Raw genomic sequence first — 20,870 nt, forward strand, 5'->3', positions numbered from 1 at the left:
TAATGACTTTGGCTTAATCCACGACACAACGCCGGTACATGATGTTTATAATATTATTGCCTTTAGATTGTGCTTAAAACATGACATCCTAATTTAACTTATTTAAATGCACAATCAATGCGCCCACAGCGTGCAGTCCCATCCGTTCATCCCCCACTCCACAGTGTACCTGTTCGGCGTTCCATTTCACTCTTTTTTTTTTCTATCATATATACATGTCTGCCGCAAATTTGGTTACTAAATCATATGATGGTAGCTGCATTCTCATCGTATATTTTTTTTGCAAAATTACACACTTCCACGTACGAATCCGATGTGAAAGATGGGGCAGTACAGATTGTGCACGTTATTGTTCCAATTTAAGCCAAAACCATGAAGCTTTCTTTCTCTTTCTATCCTTAGCTGACTATTTTATTTGCTACACACTTTTATTACAAGAAGCACTGGTATAGTAGTACAAGTTGATATCTTTTATTATTGATGTGGGTTATTAGGGTGTGGTAGTCTAAGCTTCGTATGACATGTCTACATGGCTCTATTTTGGTCGTTACTGGGTCCGAGCACATTCCTACTGTATATTTATGACACTTTTAACAACGGTACTACAACTATTTTTATCCTTATTGTAACAACGCGTGTACAGGATAACTAAATGTATGCATATCATATAATATTTCCGCCAATCCTTTGTTGCTAAACGATGTACACATTATGCAATATGTACTCAAACGCTTTCTTCTTAACCGATAACGGTTTAACAAATTTTTGCTTACTCTTATCTATTTGGCATGTCACCCTGTCCTCTCATCCCTTTGACTATCGTTCAGAATTATGTTTAATGATTTCTATATTGATACTTTTACATATTAAAGCAACACCTGCTTATGGTAGTATAATGAGACATACGACAAACGCTAGGGAAAAAGATAACATCATCAACCACATGTATCTTTTCTTGTTTTATAAAAAAGTGCACAGTCCCTCCCTTAAAACGGTTAATGGACATGGCTAGCAGCGGTAATGGTTTTTGTACAACAGTGATGATATTTCCCAGTAAGGTCCTATATAGGGAGAAGATGATAACAAGGGAGAGCGACAAGGTGGGAGCATGCGGCTATGGCCACATCAAGTGCAATAAAATGAAGAAAGTACTGTAGCAATGTCTCTATGTAGTATGAATTACGCCGACCACACGCAATCACACGCACACATTCACGTGTACCTTCTTTTTGTCCTTTTGCCCTTGTGGAATGTAAGGAGGAGTAGCATAATGGGTCATTCTCTCATAGTTTATTTTATTACAGTGCGGCTAAAAAAAGGATTGTGGGCAACGATGATCATATTGAATGAGGATCATCGACTACTTTCTTTGTTTCTCTATAACATTCACTATGTACGCACTGTGTGACTGTACGCTATAATCTAGAATCGTTTTAAAACAATTCCTCAGTATATTTAGAAGGTTATATCATAGAGAAGTATATCATAATGCAGTTAACTACATGTTTTAAAAAGCTGCAGCGCTACATATGTGTACATACACAAATGACTGATAGCTTCGTTGTTATGATGTTTTATATACTGGTTGCACATACATGAAGGACAAGCATTCCTGCTAGAGCAACGAGATCAACTAGCAATGCAATAAGCGTATATTTTGGTTCTTTCTCTCCTGACGGCGATCATGAAACAATCAAGAAGTCATTGTTCTCCTTATTGACGCCATGTAATAGTGCTGTAGTAAATAAAGTAGCGTCGATAACTCATCAATATACATAGAAGAAACCGAAAATCGCGTAGCTAGTGAATACCAATGAAATTATTAGCCGACACACTTATATCACCGTTGCTGTATCGCGTTATGTAGGTTTTCGTTCTTTGCTCAAGGCTACCACCTATTATGCATTACATGATGGCTTGATGTACTTAATATTTAACATGTTGTTTATCAGAAGCCGCGGCTCTGTGTACATATACAGCCCTCGTTGATGCAGCAGAACACAGTTCGCACAGTTCAATGTGACTATGATTGATATAAAAATGTGCTCATTATTAATGCTTACAGCGAATGACCTTACTCGAGGATTTAAAGTCACTATATGTAAATTTATAAAAGTCGTATGTGAACTACGATATGGTGGCGTCATGCTTTATTCAGTCTGTACAAAGATCATATGGTTTCCTGCATGTTCGCTCTTTGTGGTACATAAGCATTTGACAGCTTGATTGTTTGTGTGTAGATGCAGCATTATCATTCGGAAAACTGCTTTTGTATCTGTTGCACGTGATATAATAACTCATGTCACGTCCTTTAAAAATATGTATTGAAGAGCCAAACATTTTGTTTGTTCGGACCAGCGTTTAAACAATAAAAGGCAGGGAGAATTTTTTATTCTGGGGGAAATAATAGAAGGTGCTGGTAATAGGTTTCTGTTTGCTAATGCAAATGGGTGAGCAGTACTATTTTCCATAATTCTTTTTGAGTACTACTGGGAGGAGAAATATGATACGAGTGTTCTGAAAGGGGAAAGAGGATTGCATCGGGTGAGAGATAGAATTTGCGTGTGTAAGTGTGCAGATGAAAAGGGAGCAGCGAAAAGTTCATCGTTTCTTTTTTGTTTTGGCCTCATCACCTATTACGGCATGAAGCCCAATCTTGTTTGGATTTGTACCAGATGGCGATGGTGCTTTCTTATATCCCTGAAAGAATTATAACAAGTAAACATGTTTTATTTAGCATTGATATGGAGAACAAAGACCTATTAGTGCTAAGATATACCCGACATCATAAACCCAACCCCTCTTTCTCTCTCTGTGTATTCTTTTTTTCTTACCTGCGACCAATCATAGCTAACCGCATAGGCGAGAAGATTCCCATTACGATTGAATGCTGTGCAAGAGACAGTGCATTGAACCTTAGAGAATAGCTTCAACCGTTGGCGCGAATCCTTATCCCAGAAAGACGTGGTACCATCACTGAAATCAAATTATAGATTCGCATCGTTCATATAAGTTGACCAAGCTCATTTGAGAATTCAAAAGAAAAAAAGATAATTACCTGCCGCAAGTGGAAAAGCTGCCGAATGTAGGATGAAACGAAATATCATTGACAGCAAATACTTGCTTTGTCTTTTCGTCGCGATGGCATCTGAAAGAAAAGTTTTTCCTAATAGATACAAATATCGTTCGGTTAATAGTTTAGCTCTGAACTACATCATAAGAGGAGACTTACGCGTGATCTCGGGGATCCACATACTGGATACCGATGCGTCCTTCGATGGATCCGATTGCAAAGCCTTTAGCGTCCGGAAAGCAAGCAATTGCTCTGGTTTGCCACTTTAGCGGCGAGACAGTTTGCTATATAGATTACAATCATGTGTGGTTAGTGAACATTATGTCCAGCAGCAAGACTATCCTCCCATCCATGTATTTGTTTTTCAAAGAAGCATCACCTTGTAAATTACGGTGGGATTCTTCAGATCAAAGATACACACGTGTCTCTCTGCAGTTCCCACAACCAACAACTGATCAACCGTATCCATCACATAGCATCGATCTGGCAGCTGTACCGTTGCAATAGGCTGAGGCGATCGTGTATCCCAGTATTTGAGCGTTTGATCCCAGCTGGCCGTAGCAATAACATTGTCTCCCAAACCTCCCAAAACCTTGACACTTTTGACAGGCGCAGCATGTTGTGCTATTTGAATTGCTTGTCCTCGAATTACGTCGTACATGCGTGCAGTGTTATCTGCTCCGCCGGAAATTACTCTATTGCCATCCTGCGATGCCATCATTTACCAAACCAGAGAATAGAATGATTTAGAATATCTTGCTACGTAGAATAACGAACCCATCCTTTTCCTTGGATCCTTTATTATTTCAAGGATATAATCTTACTCTGCACCATGCCACTGACAAGGCGGGATTTTGATGCTCATAGGCTGCTATAGGGGTCGTGCTTCCAGTTGCTGACTGGACGCCATATATACGCACCTAATATGTATGCACGAGAGAGGTGAATTATAGTAGTGTGTAGGCACGTTCGTAAGTCATGTGTAAATGTGGCAATTCATTAGCTTTCTTTTGACTGCTTGTTCGATCGCGCAGTTCTCTACCCTATTACCTGGTGATCCCACGAAGCTACAGCCAAATGATCGTTGGTAGGGGAGAATGCCATCGACGATACGCCATCACTTGGTGGGTGGGCAACCTAATTGTAGTAAGAAGCGATAAAGAAAAGAAGGCGTTCTGTCTTTCAGCATTACCAGTATAATTCAAAAAAAAAAGAGTCGCGCGCGCTTGTTACTCGAGGTGCATAAAGTACTTCTAAGGCACGCGTGCCCCGTTTCATTTTCCGCAGCAACAGCATCCACCGTACGTACCTCTACGTCGTTTGGGTCCATAAGCATATTTTATAATTTCCTCAAAGAGCAAGGACCTGATGAAGAAGAGAGGCAGGATAGGGAAAGGGAAAGGAAGAAAAGTGAAGAGCGCGAGCGTCTCTGCTGCTGAGGCATCAGCTGATATGGGTTTGATTTTACTGCGGCAAATTGTTTCGCAGTAGAGTTTTGATCACATACAAGATCCCGACTCTATGATGTGGCTCTCCAAAAAGGTACGGTACATTATTTCCAAAAAAAAGGTAAAAGAAAAGGTGAGGCCGTCTGCTTCACCAATTGCGTCAACTGCAAACAGACCATCTTTTTAGCAGTGTTCTTATTAAATGCAGACAGCGAGGGCAATGCGTCGCCATGTGCGTCTGTCGAGCTGTCGGTTGTTGGATGATATAGTAAATAGTTAGAGAACATGCAGTCTGTATTGGCTAGCACAGTAACACAGGCTATTTCAAGCGGACTGATCGGCTTGCACCCTCTCAGGTAATGGCCAATACAACAAACTTTGGCTTTTGTTACAGGAACCTTACCAAGCTGTAAATCCGAAAGATTGCACAGAAAGTATTAATAAAGAAAGTCTAATCTACGCGCACTTTAACATATAAACACTGGAGGAGCATATCTGCTTACTCACAAAGCTATTTTACTAGCAATATTTACAATTATTAACAGTAGAGGCAACGACTTGCTGTAGGTGATATTTGTGCTACAGCTATAAATACTGCTGGTACAGCAATTTGGAGCAACTGTTCGTCACTAAAGTAGCTTAACTGTTAATGGAGCACACCTGGTTTATCAGTAGAATCGACAAACTTCTTGAGATTCATAACTTGGGGCGGAAGTGGGGTGCCCATAGCCAAAGAACAAATCAATACGCTGATGTGACCTCAGCAACTATCCTCCTGAATGACTTATAGCTCCTGCTCATGTAAGTGGAAAAAAAGCTAACAATTCAGTTTATGGCTCGAATTAACTGACCGAGACAATATAAAGGAAAACGCCGTCGTGTATCCAGGCAACGACACTGCTTTACAGCTCATAATAGGAGGACAATAACAATTTAAGATCATTTCGCCCTGCCGCTATCGGAGTCGATTCGTGACTTGACGATAGTGTTTGCCTGTCGAAAAAAAAAGTTATTACGGAAACCGCCACCGCTTCCGACTTCTCGATCCTTGTTAAATCAATCGACGACCTTTGATAATGTCTGCCAGTATTTTCGTCCAAGGATCTGTTGAGGCGCAGGTATGCCCCAATTCAAAGTGCTACTCAAGTTTGGGGTTTCTTGATTCACCCATTGTGACGCGGGTGGATTAAATCCATGAAAAAAGCAAAGCCGCACACGAGGACGAACACCATTTTCTTGTTTGTCACGACAATTGACTTAAATACTTGCTTTTAAATTTTATCACGGTTAGATCCAAGATCTCGCTTCATACATTTCAAAGTTGAAGGGCGAAGATGGTGAAGAGAACGCTGCATATGTTCAAGAGATCGCAAAGCTCTTGTCAGCAAAGAACAACGACATCTACGTTAAGCTCGCAAAGGACGGCTCCCTTTTCTTGACTGAGAACGACCGAGGTATATATACTCCTTGTTTTCACCACCATTCCCCCATTCTCCTTATTTCACTGCTGTACCGCGTCTTTCAACTTTATGCAGTGACTAATCTTGGTATGCGGTACTATTGTGTGTGTTCGGATCATATTAGAGGTTGAAGGTGCCTTTAACTTGTTGATCGTTGTTGCACTGAACTCTGTGGATCAAGCAGCAACCGTCAAGGCCTTGATCGATACTTTGACCCAGACCGAAAGCAGCAAGACGAGCTTGAAGCAGAAAATGTACGTGACTTACGGATTGAATAATATCATGACTATGCGAACACAAACAATCGGAAGAGAAGGCAACAGTAACTGACGTGTGGATTTTTCTTTATTTAGCTTGCTTAACTTGTATAACGCATTGCCCAACGACTCGACGCTCCGCTACCATGCATTCTTGGGATTAGTAGACGTTACAGCCCAGGCAGACGAATTAGATTCTCTGTACAGCCAATTGGAACACATCGACAAATGGATAAAACAGTGGGGTATTGACAAGGAAACTGAGCGACAATTGTATAGCCATTTGAGCGAAAAGTTGAAGCAGGCAGGCGAAGAGTACGTATATATTGTTTTACAACAACTGGGTTAGATATATATTACCTTGGAGAAGAGAAGAGAAACTGAATACGATGGGAAAAAATTATTTAGAAAGCTGTCGTTCGACTTTTCGTTAAAGAAGCTCGCCACCTACGACGATGCCACATTCGACTCATCCGTCGAAACCTTCGCCAAGGACTTGGTTTTGCAAGCCATTTCGATCGAAAACTGGTTCGCATTTGAAGAATTGTTCCAACACTCTGTTGTGCAAAAGATTAAGGGCTCTCCCGAATATGAACTTCTCGACGTGTTTCTGAACGGCTCGCTTTCGACATACAAGACTTTTGCATCCTCGCACGCCGATTTGTTGAAGCGCACGAACGAAGAAAACAACATTACCAAAATCCGATTGCTTGCATTGGCATCGTTGGGCTGTGAAAACTTGTCTCGCGAACTTAGCTATGCTGAGATTGCAAAGGCTTTGGAGATTCCCGAGGAAGAGGTTGAAATGTGGGTTATTGATGTGATTCGGGCTGGTTTGGCCGAAGCTAAGCTTGACCAATTGAACAAGACTGTCATGGTTCATCGAAGCATCTATCGGGTATTTGGCAAGGAGCAGTGGCAACAATTGAGCTCAAGACTCAGCACCTGGAAGGAAAGTCTCAATGAAATCATGGCTGTTATTGGTAACGCAAAACTTATTGCTGGTGGTGCACTGCAAGGCGGTGCTGCTGCCGTGGTGGTTGAGGACAAGACCCAGGTTGAAGTTACTGTTTCTACTTCCAACTAAAGAAAAATGAAAGATAATCATAACAACTTCATTGTTTGCTAGCACCCTCCACACGCACAACACACATTACATACATCCTTGTTTTTTTCTTCTTCTCCTACTTGTATCCCCTCTTTTTTTTTGTCATATTGTTTGTTGTTTCATGAATGAAAGTTAAAAAAGATAAACTTGTATTATCACCTCCACCATCAACAATACAAACCTATCACTCTGTAGCTGCATCAGCACGCTTGACAGTTCTGTATGAATTATTCATCACTCCTCGGTAATTCCATATCGGAAACTCTTGTTGAATATTACCGGCAGAATCAACTAAAATCATCAGGGGCATACTTTAAGACGATGGAAGAGGCACGCATAATTTCTTCTGACAACTGGTACAAACCTGCTCGGCTGATAACCCGGACACCAGGCGTGGCATGGACATGAGCAGTCCACAAAGTCCAGCTCCATGTGTATGCGCTTGTCTTTTCAACTGATGGTTGACATAGGAGCTCTGCATGAACCCAGGTCTTGCCGTCATCACCCGAGACATCTATATGGCAATGTACATTATAAACAAGATAACTCTCACTTACGATACAATCTATACACTTGATACGGAACGATACTTTACCAACACGTTGAATGCTGCGTCCACCGCCTGTTAGATTTTTTTTTACAAATCGTGAATATCAGATATGATGCAACAACAATAGCAGAGCAACGTTGACAATAATTTTTCCACATTATCATTTTTACCTGAAAGCGCATAACCTTGTATTTTTACAGGTTGGGCATTTGCCAGATCTGGTAGGTCAACAAGTCCATGCTGGGGATTACATACGAATGATTGGACATTATATTCACCGATCGCTGGCGTTATTGACCAGTATTCCTCTGCCTGCTTCTCGTTTGCGACCTATGACATGCCACACATTGGAATATATTATTTTACTTTCAGCAAAATACGTAAACCATGTCACTCTCTTTATGAATAGACTTACATCTTCCGGAAGTATCTTGTAATCATGCTGTTGGTAGTATGCATTAGACTCTTTATCCTGTACTCGGATAGACTTGAGAAACTTGACTGAGCGAGCACCGATATATCCTGGAACGACCACGCGAACTGGAAAACCGTGGTCTCGCGTCAAGGGAGCCCCATTCATCTACATTGAGTGATGTAAATACATGCAAGTTATACCCATTGGTACGTCATAAGGGAAAGAACAGAAGTCTTTAACCCTCTCTTAATTTTCATCGATGCCTGGATATATCACCTCATAAGCTAAAAGCACATCGCCGAACTCGTCCCTACGTATGGAAAAGGAGCATATGTATGCATGATAAGCCTTCAATGCTTATGCAGTTTTTGGTACCGCCTGTGTTACTTTAACAACTTACAGAGCTTTCGATAACGGAATCGAAGAGCCGTAACATTCATCTTCTTCACACTAATATTAGAAAATAAACAGTTAGAAATAAGGGACTCAAGATATGACACAGTGTGTCCACCTTTTTTCTATATTACCTTTTCCACTGATTTGAATGCAACATGTAGCATGGCAGTATGTCCCATCGCTTCCTTAACTCCCACGCTTTCCAAAACATCTTTGAGACGACAACCGGAGTATACAGCATTCCCTACTGCACAAGGTCCCCAAATCACCTAAACATCCCACGATGAAGAGCCGTATGTTATCAGTATATTGTCTGCACACATGGCTATGTTGTACTAATCTAGAAAATAAAACTTGATAATAATACGAACCCCTTCTGTGTGTTTGACATTATGAAGACCATCTCTTCGATTACCCTTAAGTTATAGAAGAAATCCATTATATAGTGTGTAAGCCACATGATAGCCGGAATGGTTGATCAATGTTTCCGAAAAGGAAAAGATACTTGCAGCACACTGTATACCGAACACGTTGAAGCGCGTATATGATATTTAGTTTCTTTTTGGTGATTATAAGCATTACTTTTGATTTAAATGTATGTATCATGCCACCCTCAGCAGTATCCCAGTCCATAACACACCTGCATGGCCATCATAACACTCTTCTTTTCAAACTGGGTTTTCAACTCTTGAACCGAATACGAGCGTGGTGTTGTATGCATTCCTTCCAAAGATATTTTATGCGTTCCTTCGTCCAGGTCTGGAATGTACCCATGGGATCGGCAGAAAAAGTATCTTTCAGGTGTTATAAAGTTGCTGATAAGATCTTTTGGGTCCGGCTCCGCATTGTAAGGATGTTCTTTGCGAACAATTAAGTTTTTGCTTTGTCGTGATGGGTCGTGGCTATAATCCAGTGCCATGATTATTCATGTATCTTTTAATGTGGAGTGCAATAGGAATAAGAAAGAGAGAGAAAATGGACAAGAAAAGTTCCGATGGTGCGTGGTAGTTATTGCGTTTGCTTTTCTAGTACTGTAATGATGATGTAATAAGCAATTAAACATGAGAAAAGAAGGAGGGGAATTAGTATGAACGTTCTTCTTTGACAGGTGCAAAAGAATACATCATCTTTGCATTGATATTAATAGATGCGACTTTACCATTTTACAGTAAATTCTATACGGGATATGATCTTCCAGTAGAGAACTTTTTATCAATTTGGTGCTTATGTCTTTCAACCTTGGCGTCAATTTCTTTATTTAATAAACATCACCAATACCAAAGCGTCCATGATCCTCCATATAGCATAGCAATCTCATTATTATAACATTATTGCATCCTTTAGACCCTTTTGTCACGCCAGCTCTTGCCGACAGTGATAAGCTGATTGATAATCATAAGCCTCTCATATTGCCATCGTCATGGGCGTGTCAATGATGTACAGTACTTCAACGTCCCATGAGAACTAAGCGATAAAGGGAAAAAAGGAGGGTGATGCTTGATAAAAAAAAAAGGTAGAATAATTTCGCTGACAAGAGCAAAGGAGAAGGAAGACAGACTCACAATCAACGACACTGTCGATCCGTTTACAAATCGCGAATGAATCAAAGCAATAATATTAGAATTGAGATTTACGAAAAAAACCATACGCGTAATACCAGCGCGTCTTAAAGTGAACTATAATGTCCTTGGGTCTGAGCAACAAGTGCACATCACATTATTATGAGCTTTTTCGGATCCTGCTTTGCCAACGCGAATCCGCAGCAATCAATCAGGCTTGAAGTCAAGCGTGTCTCAATTGCTGCCGTTGATGGTCATTTGTTTCAAACGGATCTTGCATCACAGAAAAGAAAAACACAGACGTAACCTCGTTTTTTTACTTTTAAGAACAATAGCAGGGTCCGTGCGTAGAGAGCACGGTGTCAAAGAGTTGCCACCGCTTTATATGCACTTGAAAGAGATCCTAAATCTCAAATAGTACATTCACAAACAAAGTACAAAAGTACTTCACAAGGTCGATCAGTAAGCGAGAGATCTTTCTTTGTGAATTAGAATGTCATTACCCAACGAAAGATTAACTTTCCGTTATAATGATAATCAAACATAGAAAGCTTCTCTTGTTGATTATTATCTTTTTGTCATTTTCTTATTGTATTTTAAAGAGAAACTCTCTTTTCTAGGAAGTTCCAATAGAAAAAGAGGGGAAAAACTCCTGCTGTCTCTTTTTTCCAGGAAGACAGCAAAACCTGATCGAAGACGCAGGTAGTGAATGGTCGCTACGCAATGAGAGACCTTCGCCAATCACTAGTGGCGCCCGTGCCGTGTGTGCCCACAACGTCAACTAAGCACAAAGATACTTCAAGGTTGTTGTATTACGTTGATGCAGCCCTAGGGCATGCTTCCAACAACCTTGCTACCATTGAAGCATCTTTCGGGTAGAATATATCCACCTCAACCTGGCTAATAGCTTTCCAAGTCAAGGATTCACACAACACTTTGCGCTTCATAAAGTTTGTGTAATTGGAACTGAAGAAGAAGAAAAAAGGGAGGGGTGGGGGTTTTTGGTCTCTTTATATAGACAATTTTTTGCCGTCACGCTCGGGTCTTCAATGCAATCCATCATTTTGATTGGCTCTCATTTGTAAGGCTCTGGTTGGCTCATTTTATGGGCCGCTTATATCATATGACGCAACTTGGCACAAAAGCAAAGGGAAGGGGAAGGAGATGTGTAAGTGATAGTCGTCGTCAAGAAGTCAAATACGCTATAGCAGCAGTGATCGGCATGTATCACCCTATGATACGCTATATATATGTTTCACCATGCCGATGTGCCCTCCGATACTGTCGCCGCTTGTTTTGGGAAGAAGTGTCAGTGCACGCACCCAGCCTCCGCGTCAAATACAGGTACAAGAAGTTCCGAAATGCCAACAGGTTCATTGAGTACATAATCTGAGAGTACATGGACTGCAAGGCAATGACAAGAAATTTAAGGGATGCGAGTGAACGGCGCGACTAGGAATGAGAATGACTTAGGCACCAGTCGCTGACGGTAGCCCACAACGGACCTGAGAACAGAATTAATTGCTACTGCTAAGGGTGTCCCACCATTGTCCTGGCGGCAAGATATTTACAAGTAACCATAAAGCATCCTTCGCTGTCTATACCATTGCTATCAGGTTTGCTTCCACATCACTATTGGAGTTGTTCGTAACCTTTTTATAGTTATAGTAATGATGTAAGAGCCTCTTTTCGCGAATTAGCTATTGAGTCCGGTAGAGACTCTGTCAAGGTTTGAGTTATGTTTCATATAATTGATGCTATGTGTGGTCGGCATCAACATTGTTAGAGAGTTACTGTACCATTCCACTTGACTACATATTAGCCATTACAAGACATTAATTGAAATACTTTTCTGCTCATAATTGTATTTTGAGTATTGTTGTAGTATATATAGAAAGTAGTAAGTAATGATTAAATGGATAGTAGTAGGTAGTAATATAAGTAAACATGTAGTAATAAGGATGGACGAAGCGTGATAGTCGGAAGAAGAGGTTGTGGGCGCTGATATGATCATGTAGCCAAACTAGTTCCAGAAAAAATCCATTAATTACTAGTCATCGTCACAGAGAATGGGGAGAAGAAAGTGTATATTATTGAAGAAACCTTTTTTTTTACTCGATCGACCACCGCTGTGGCGATTCGACTTTCTCTTCTCTGTCGCCCCCCATGGGGCCCATAGAGTGTGAGGATGTTGCCGCTCCAGTGGCATGTGAGACTATAAGCAATTGACCAGTTTTTTTTTTCAGGGACACAACACGCAAAAGAAGCGACAGGAGACACTCTTGCTTTTTATCCTTTCTCACACACACACTTACTGTGGTTAATTAAACCATGGTTAAAGTTTCGGACACAGATCATCGATATGGGAACAGTAACCTATGTAGATGAAAAAGATGGCGATCTTCATCTATCAGTGCTGTTGTTATTTTTATACTACTCCTTATTGTCGGGTCTTGACGCACGTACCAATATTAAAACCATATCTACGCATACTATAGCGAACAGAGAAATTGTGTTAGTTTAGGGTCATAATAGCCACAACTATAAATACAATTATTGTCATTGTTTAAACCTACAGAAGAAGGTAAGGAATGCCTTGGAACCGACAAACTTTTGCGGCTCTTGGGAGATTTGCACCAGCACGTAAATGAAATACGCCATACTGGCTGTGGATAATGCGCTAAAAGTATACAGATGCCACTTGCATTCGCGGCGAAGCTATGCAAGAAACGAAAAGAAAAGCATGATTGTTTGAGCGGGGACGTACGAACAGCATCGAAACGCTGGTTACTAAGATAAGGAGTGTCTTTGATGATGATGGGTGGTGTTGCGACCTTAAGGATTCTACTGAGAATACTTACACCCATGTAAGCAAGAAGCAGCATGACTACAGTGACCAGACAGCTCAGTGCAATATGCTCAATCAACTTTTTGATTAGCTCCGTCGTTTGCTCTGGTGTGTCTGCTTCTGGCCACCATGCAACGATAAACAAGGCCAGGTACTGGATAGAGAATCCGAGAAAAAAGAAAAAGTCAAACTTCAAAAGCATCATGAAGATTTGATACATCTTGTAGCGGTCTAACAAAAATGCACGTCAGTTTCTAGACTTTTTGACTATTCACGACAACATTCACCGTTCTTTCTCTTGTGTGTGTCCATACGCCGCCCCTTCTATAACGTCTTTTCCCCCGGCCTTCTTCTCAGAAAAGCTCTTACCTCGCATCGCAAGATCAGCGCCTATCTTTTTGTAAATGTGCCAGCCAAACTCCAAGTACAGCTTGTACGCGAGAAAGATGAAAATGATGCTGCTGATGATCATTAAACAGATTTGGGTGATTTCAGCCCAGCTGGATGCATGGAGCGAGTCTCCTAGAAAGTTAACGACCAAGTTGACGTTTGGATCAGACGTGTCACTGAATAGATTGGATGACTGATGGTACTGGATAAGCGAGTAAGCGCTCATGCCGACTTCAAATGCAACCAAGGCAATAAGCTCAATGGTGTTCTTTTGATATATCTGAGAATTTTAATATAAAATGACAAGATGTCAGTCGATCTCTCACACACATACACATACAAAGAGGAGACAAAGAGAGAAACAAACCGCATCAAGAACCAGAACGACAGTGAATATCTGCGCAATGATGAATAATGTAAAGTACACGAGTAATGAGCGTGCATTGGCATAGGCTGTCAGCAAGTTTTGTCCGTAGTGTTGCTCGTTCAGCCGTTGCTGGTTGATGATATCGATTGTGTCGGCATGATAATTGAAAATGACAGCTTCAAAGAGGATGGCGAGGGCGGCTTGCACGAGGATGTTGACAAAGATGGCTCGTGTCCACCATGAATCACCAAACTATATACGGAGAGAGACAGCCCAAGGTTCATTTATTATTGAAGGCTAGTTATCTGACTCTAAGAATTATGACAGATGCCACTTTTGTCGGTCGTGTGTGCATACAGAAAACACTTACAATCCGTGTAACGATCCACATATCTGTCGATTTGTATATTTTTCTTTCCTTTTTTTTAGTGATCGCGATGCTAATTGGAGTCAATGGTACAATTGGAAATAGAAAGTCGATGGAAAGCTTTAGGATTTACAGTAAAAGGTCATAAGCGAGGGTGAAAACAATAAAAGAAGAAGAGGAAAGAGAAAGAGAGGAACGGAAAAAGGAGGAAGGGAGGAAGAGGAGAAAGAGGATGGGCAGGCAGATCGTGTGAGGAGTATGCAGAGTCGACGCCGCAGTTGCCTTTTCTTTTTGCTTCCTGCTTTGTGCTTTTTGCAAGACATCATACACGTATACACACAAGCTAATCTACAAAGCGTACGCGGGCTTCATAGTAACTGATGAGCTATATCGAGCGAGAGAGAGAGAAAGAAAACGAGAGGGGTTGTCGTGTGTTAGGCGTGCAGGCGTACCAGTAAGCTTTAAATGCGTCTGTTTTTTCTTTGGGGTAGGGTGCTTTTCTGCTTACCTCACCGGGACAGTGATCGTGAAGCTCTTGTACAGCGTGCACAGTCTTCTTTCTGTTCACCCTACAAACAGAGTTGGAGCGAACAAAAGCAAGCGCATCAATGTTATTATTTTTTTCTTTTCTTCATGAAAAAACTAAAAAGAGTCCGACAAATATCGATGCGTGATGTGGAAAGAAGGGGAGGGGAAGACATGCTCCTTACCAGCTCACATAAGCTAAAATTTGATCCGTGCCCACCACGCGCTGCACTAGATGGATCTGCCGCATTTCGAGGGCCCAGTCAGTGGTTGCTTCAGGGAATCCAGTGCCGTATGCGATCTTGAATCCTTGGTTCCGTAGGGATTCGTGGAGATCGTCGTTGGTGATGTTGTTTTCTTCGAGCCGCTTGAGATACTTGTCTTCCGGTTTGGATGGTTCCGATTTCTTCTGTTCCTGCTCTTTGGCTATCGATGTAGCAGTCGGGATGTTCTTCGGCCGTTCCTCATGCTTTGACCAATACGAAGCGCATAACTCGGGGCAGTCCCTGCGACGACGGAGTCATAGAAAAAGAAGAATAAGCACACGTTTTTTGATGGTTAGTGCACATGCTTCTCGAGTCATAAAAGGCGGTGCGCTATGAGATCATCGACAGAAATGCCAGGTGGTCCAACCCGCTACTTACTCATGGACGCTGGTGGCAGGCTCCCAGGTGTTGTTCTTTTCAGAATATCCAAGCCATTTGATTTCGTATTTGACTACCATGCTCTATATAAGTGCATAGATGTGCATCCTTCAGTATCCTTGCCATGGCTCTTTTTCACGTCATCCACCCCAAAAAGCCATGTTTACAACGAGAGAAAACACCATCTTACCCGGTATGCCTTATGTCCCATAATCGCCTCCACCTCGAATTGTTCACCAACATCCTCTTCATCCTTTTCTTCTTCCTCCGCGTTTGCATGTTTCTGAGTGGCAATTGCTACTTTTTCTTGAGCTGCGGATCTTGACGATGTTCTGCGACGCTTACGCGCCACAGCAGCGCTGTTGTTACTATTACGTTTAGACGGAGAAGAGTCAAAGACGCACGGGTTTTCGGAGGAGCTGCCTTTGCTAGGCTTCAATGATGATGCCTCATCAATGGTATCAATATCTTCTGGTTCCAAGCGTCTTCTTCTGCTTCTGCTGTTGTTGCTATTGCGCGTTAGGGGTTTTCGAGGTGTCGGTGGGTCATTGTGAGTGTCGTCTTGGTCGTTTTCTTTGTCAGGTGCGTTTGCTTGTTGCGATTTTTGAGCCGATTTACCCTTCTACAAAAACATGAATTGAATGTTCACAATTCATACGAAATCCTTTTGTCAGTTGGTAAAAGTAGGTTTTACCTTGTCGCCATTTTCAGTTACTGTTTTCTGTTTGACATGTTCCGCACGTTTTCCTCGAATCCTAATAAAACCATGGGATTTCGACGGTCCCGTTGGTGACACTGAGGGAAACGAATTTCTGGAAGAGGCTGTCATTTTGATTAAAGTTAATGTTGGGGTACGATATGTAAACTAGGGTGTTTTTATAGTAAGCACACACTCTCGAAAGGATATAGAAAGGAGACGCGGAAGAAGAGGGGAAAAAAAGGACACGTACAAAATTCAAGATTCGCGCACTATATGTTTATTCTATGGAGACATCGGAATACTAATATAGGGTGCTGCTAAACCTTGGCTTGAGGCGCTATTCACCAAGTTGATCAATTCCACTTTCTGTGTCAGTCTTTTCGCTCGACGGTTCGCTCCTCCTTCAAACAGTGTCATTTCAGCCTCGGTTTGCGGAATGGTTCGCGGTATCCGAACAGGTATGTGATCTTTATCGATCGCCACAACCGTAAAAAACGCGTCGTTTGTAAAATTGGTCTCTCCCGTTTGTAAGTTTTCTATTATTTACTTTAGTCACAAGCAACGAATTTTATCCACACTACGGGTGTGTCCATCAACATTGACAGCGTACCGGCTTCCATGCTCACATAGACCTCCATGGAGGATGAATAAGTCCGAGATACAATTGAACGAATGGTTACTACATCGCCAACATGTGTGGGTGTAATAAACGAAAGCGAATCGATGCTATTACGACGAGACATCATTTAGTAACAGCCGATATGTCTGCTCCCATTTGATTGCTATGACTATACCTGAGAAGAAATAGCGTAAATACCTTGCTGTCAACAAATAGCCTCTAGTTAATCGATGGGCACTAGCCAGGGCACACTGCTCTAGCCACTGGATAATGATGCCACCAAAGGTAATGTTTAGTGTATTTGCATGCTGAGGCATGACCAGTTCAACCACTTCTGCGAATGTTGTCTCCATCGACGTCTCAGTGAAGGGGAGCTGCATGATTGGATCCATCGAATACCGTTTTCTCTTATTGGATGTAGTAACATGATGCACTGACAGCTGTTCGTCCTCGTCACCCTTGAGTGTCTCGCTTGATTTTTCTCCAGTACTACTGCTTATACTTTCATCTTCATGCTTATCTCGTGGTTGCTCTTCCCCCTCTGCTGCTGTTGCTGTTGTTGCTGCTGCTGCTGCATGTAACGCTGGATGTGATTTAATTGCAGCCGTGTTTTGATGTGCGTGCTCTCTTAAACCCTGCGACCACTCTCGCATCAAATCACGGATACTTTGCAACTGTTGTGGCTGTTTCTTGTTCGTTTCCTTGAAGCGGGACTGGCGACGTTGCTCAGCCATATCATATCGTTTCTTTTCCATGTCTGAATGCGGGCACAATGCAGGAACTTGCGTTGGACGATGTTCGACCCATTTGAGGCCCAGATAGGTTTTTGGTTGCGGCCGTGGTGAAAGTGCCACAAATGTCAAGTATGCGTGGGCTACAAAGAATCGTTCGCCTGTCAGTGGTGTTTGTGCTTCAACTTTGACACCCACTTCCATGGATGTTCGCCATGACTTGTTTACGGACGCTTGAATTGTCAACTATATTTAGCATATCGTGTGTCGGTTAGGAAAAAGGTTATACTTTATTTTGTTTTCTCGGTTTTGTATGTTGAGAGTAAAGCTATGAAACGCTTCTTACTATATCACCGTTTTTCACGGGATGAAGAAAAGCTACATCATCAATGGATCGCGTCACCTAGTATAATAGCGATAACAACTCTTATCTGTCAATCAATGTGTATAAACCAAACCCTTTGGGCAGATAAAGGGCTATTATAAATCTGTATACCGAGGGCAAAGTAGCGTGACGTTTCGCAGCGATACCAGCAGCGATATCCACCCAAGCCATAATAGAACCTGCTCGACAAAGCCCCTAAACATAGTATTTGCAATTAGTGAGAATAAAGAGCTGATGTGTGTAAAGTATTCAAATCTTACTCTGACATTGCAGTGATGAGGAGCAATGATTTCGGTCATGGTGACGCGGCTTTCATGAGCAGGTTTGGATTCGTCTCGGACATTGCCAGCTTGGGTGTACGGATCAGGTAAAAGGTAAGGAAATACAGGTGCTGCGATGAACAGGATCACCCTCAGCCAAAGGTTACGTATCAAATCAAAAGCTTTTATGAAAGGCTGCATGATTTTGCTCTATCTATGCGCAAAGAAAAAGAAAGTGGGAATGAAAATTTCGCTGCTGCTGCTGCTACTCTTTTTCAGAGCCTTGCTTTTATATTGAACCCTTCCTAGTAGCATGAATAAAATTCTTTAAAGTGAACAAAGAAACAGATGACAATCTCTCATTCTTCTTACTCCTCTTCTTGCTCAAAAATAGTGGAGAGCAACAATATACCTTTTGTTGAATTTGAGCTCGAGCCCAAGTTTCCCTCAAAGGAACGTTTCCTGTTCACCATTTTATGGATTGCGTAGTGGCATGACAACGAAAAGAAAAGATAATAGAGACACATAATCAAAAATGAATAATCATCAATTCTCTCGTAATCATGCCAGTTTCCCATGCCATTACACCTTCCCCTGTATACTATCCTGCTTATCGTGTATCTACTGCCGAGGAGTATTAAGCTGTAGAGTTACAATAAACGACCCATAAGCGTTGACGTTGCACACGAAGCTTGGTAAATGATCTTCCGCAAATCTGCATAATCTACACGTAAGTTATTCCGATAATCGGCAGCAGCAAAGCCGAGGGGCGGGTGCTGCACAGGCTACAATTCTTCCTTTTCCGAACACCTTGTTCAATGGCACATGGCACAGAGCAACGTGAACGTAAACAGAATCTCGGCTATGTAATACGTTCCGGAATTGCAGGTGGCATGGCAGGCTGTGTGGTGAGTGATCTACCATTTCTATTTCCACGGCTTACTTTTCTTTTGCACGGTGTGTTGTTGACAATGAAAAAAAAAATAACTGTGGACAATTAGGCCAAGACTGCAATCGCACCATTGGATCGAGTCAAGATTCTATTTCAAGCGCAAAATCCAGTGTTTGAAAAGTATGCAGGTATGGGTGCTCTTTTTCTTTCTTCTTTTGCTGGACACCACTTTAGCTTGTAGTTGGCTAAATAAAAATGCAACACTGCATGCCTGTAATATCCATCATAGGAACGTTTACCGGCGCTTTTAAAGCCGGACGGGATATCATCAAGCACACTGGCGTTTTGGGACTATTTCAAGGCCATTCGGTGACGTTACTACGAATATTTCCATATGCATCGATCAAATTTGTTGCCCTTGAACAGTTTCGCGCAGTATGTTATAGTCCTGGGTTGCCATGACTTTTACAAGGAGGCACATACCACACAGAAAAAAATAGGCTCACGCACAGGGCACTCTATTAGCTATTAATACCAACAAAGGCACAAGAGACAGCAGCAAAGCATTTCTTTGCTGGATCACTTGCAGGTAATGGGAATAAGCCTAGTATACGTTCACGTTGCAAGAAGAAAAATTGACAACTAGATACTACCCTCATGTGGCCGACAGGAATGACATGTGTATTATTTACCTATCCATTGGACCTTGTACGTGTCCGGATGGCCTATGTGGTCAAGCAAGAGAACCGAAAACGGCCTACTTTGATCGATACCTGCAAACAAATATACAAAGAGCCTGCTGCAGCCTCGTCCACGCATCTGTTGAACTTTTACCGAGGATTTTTACCAACGGTGGCAGGAATTGTGCGTATATTTATAAATGTTTAGATGCGAACTTGACACAAGTATAAAAATACTCATATACATTTCTCCTTTGTTGCGAATTAGATACCGGTAAAGCAGTGACATTGTTACTCAGTATATCAACAACCATACTAGTTTTTTATTAACAAAGACATACATAGTACGCAGGCGTCTCTTTCTGGACATATCATATCATGACTCAAGCGTTTCGTTTCGATCCGACCATTTCACCCTATACACGCGCATCTAGAATAACAGACCCCGAAAATCGACGTATGATGGAGAAACCGCCATTGAAAACATGGGCTGAATTGTGTTGTGGTGGTGTCTCTGGATTGGTTGCCCAGACAAGTAGCTACCCATTAGAGGTAAAGTATAAGCGCGTGAATATAGTGACGGTCAGAACACAAGGGATGCTTAAACGTATTCTATTTAGGTGATTCGACGGCGAATGCAGGTCGGCGGATTGCTTCATCCAAACAAGTTTGTAGGATTCATGGAGACGGCTAGAAGCATTTATCAAACGAAAGGGTTCAAAGGGTTTTATGTGGGCCTGAGCATCGGATACATAAAGGTGGCTCCCATGATGGCCATCAGCTTTGCAGTATATGCCCGAATGAAATATCTTTTAGACATAGATTAAAAATATACGATCATATTATGCAACACACAACGTGCACTTGTATTATGTATACGTGCTACTGCTGCCGATGATGATGCTGATACTGCTCTCAAAATATTCTCCCCCAAATCCACTTCATCATGTGTCATCATCAAGATAGAATACATGTTGCAATGCATGTTTCAGTGTTATCTGATGAAACCACACATCATTCCAGCTTATCGCTGTGCAAGCACAAAATGCTCGTTCTGCACTGTTTTGAGAAAAGCTGATGAAAATGTTTGATTCTGAGACAGGGCCACGAAAAAAAAAAAAAACTAACCAGCAATCCCCATTTCACCGAGTCGAGCGATGAAGAAATAGGCACAAAATGCGCAAGACTGCGTATCA

General features: G+C 41.8%; 7 protein-coding genes across 7 annotated transcripts; 2 read left to right on the top strand and 5 right to left on the bottom strand.

Moving 5' to 3' along the window:
* Positions 1–2,275: 2,275 nt before the first annotated feature.
* Positions 2,276–4,474, bottom strand: BDB00DRAFT_794957 (WD40-repeat-containing domain protein). Its single transcript, XM_053121343.1, has 8 exons — positions 4,383–4,474; positions 4,124–4,210; positions 3,898–3,993; positions 3,453–3,779; positions 3,233–3,357; positions 3,059–3,166; positions 2,835–2,976; positions 2,276–2,700 (listed from the first exon to the last, which is right to left on the bottom strand). Exons 1-8 carry the CDS (start codon positions 4,407–4,409, stop codon positions 2,602–2,604), a joined length of 1,011 nt encoding a protein of 336 aa, XP_052985909.1. The 5' UTR covers positions 4,410–4,474; the 3' UTR covers positions 2,276–2,601.
* A 1,123-nt stretch (positions 4,475–5,597) lies between these two features.
* Positions 5,598–7,647, top strand: BDB00DRAFT_948678 (uncharacterized protein; the record flags this gene model as incomplete). The annotated part of the gene is made up of 5 exons (XM_053129554.1): positions 5,598–5,693; positions 5,813–5,975; positions 6,106–6,235; positions 6,335–6,553; positions 6,647–7,647. 5 exons carry the CDS (start codon positions 5,598–5,600, stop codon positions 7,323–7,325), a joined length of 1,287 nt encoding a protein of 428 aa, XP_052985910.1. The 3' UTR covers positions 7,326–7,647.
* BDB00DRAFT_866508 (uncharacterized protein) lies at positions 7,531–9,626 on the bottom strand (the record flags this gene model as incomplete). The annotated part of the gene is made up of 9 exons (XM_053126235.1): positions 7,531–7,637; positions 7,711–7,860; positions 7,942–7,968; positions 8,067–8,226; positions 8,312–8,476; positions 8,588–8,621; positions 8,712–8,761; positions 8,839–8,976; positions 9,348–9,626. The coding sequence occupies 9 exons, from the start codon at positions 9,624–9,626 to the stop codon at positions 7,531–7,533; spliced, it is 1,110 nt and encodes a 369-aa protein (XP_052985911.1).
* Positions 9,627–12,107: 2,481 nt separating this feature from the next.
* Positions 12,108–14,443, bottom strand: BDB00DRAFT_10913 (uncharacterized protein). The gene is made up of 8 exons (XM_053116084.1): positions 14,242–14,443; positions 13,872–14,123; positions 13,484–13,784; positions 13,128–13,345; positions 12,843–12,984; positions 12,733–12,758; positions 12,582–12,642; positions 12,108–12,481 (listed from the first exon to the last, which is right to left on the bottom strand). The coding sequence occupies exons 1-8, from the start codon at positions 14,260–14,262 to the stop codon at positions 12,378–12,380; spliced, it is 1,125 nt and encodes a 374-aa protein (XP_052985912.1). The 5' UTR covers positions 14,263–14,443; the 3' UTR covers positions 12,108–12,377.
* BDB00DRAFT_10805 (uncharacterized protein) lies at positions 14,422–16,353 on the bottom strand. Its single transcript, XM_053116079.1, has 6 exons — positions 16,102–16,353; positions 15,598–16,026; positions 15,408–15,490; positions 14,949–15,269; positions 14,747–14,807; positions 14,422–14,623 (listed from the first exon to the last, which is right to left on the bottom strand). Exons 1-6 carry the CDS (start codon positions 16,234–16,236, stop codon positions 14,582–14,584), a joined length of 1,071 nt encoding a protein of 356 aa, XP_052985913.1. The 5' UTR covers positions 16,237–16,353; the 3' UTR covers positions 14,422–14,581.
* A 36-nt stretch (positions 16,354–16,389) lies between these two features.
* BDB00DRAFT_866510 (HotDog domain-containing protein) lies at positions 16,390–18,303 on the bottom strand (the record flags this gene model as incomplete). Its single annotated transcript, XM_053126236.1, has 6 exons — positions 16,390–16,643; positions 16,718–16,833; positions 16,925–17,703; positions 17,804–17,860; positions 17,954–18,037; positions 18,103–18,303. The coding sequence occupies 6 exons, from the start codon at positions 18,301–18,303 to the stop codon at positions 16,390–16,392; spliced, it is 1,491 nt and encodes a 496-aa protein (XP_052985914.1).
* A 589-nt stretch (positions 18,304–18,892) lies between these two features.
* On the top strand, positions 18,893–20,734 carry BDB00DRAFT_794985 (mitochondrial carrier domain-containing protein). Its single transcript, XM_053121344.1, has 8 exons — positions 18,893–19,010; positions 19,104–19,182; positions 19,284–19,429; positions 19,520–19,583; positions 19,665–19,858; positions 19,943–19,948; positions 20,020–20,226; positions 20,295–20,734. The coding sequence occupies exons 1-8, from the start codon at positions 18,921–18,923 to the stop codon at positions 20,499–20,501; spliced, it is 993 nt and encodes a 330-aa protein (XP_052985915.1). The 5' UTR covers positions 18,893–18,920; the 3' UTR covers positions 20,502–20,734.
* Positions 20,735–20,870: the final 136 nt, after the last annotated feature.

This window comes from Zychaea mexicana, assembly GCF_025766255.1.
Source record: "Zychaea mexicana strain RSA 1403 chromosome Unknown BDB00scaffold_1, whole genome shotgun sequence".
In the NCBI taxonomy this organism is placed as follows: Eukaryota; Fungi; Mucoromycota; class Mucoromycetes; order Mucorales; family Lichtheimiaceae; genus Zychaea; species Zychaea mexicana.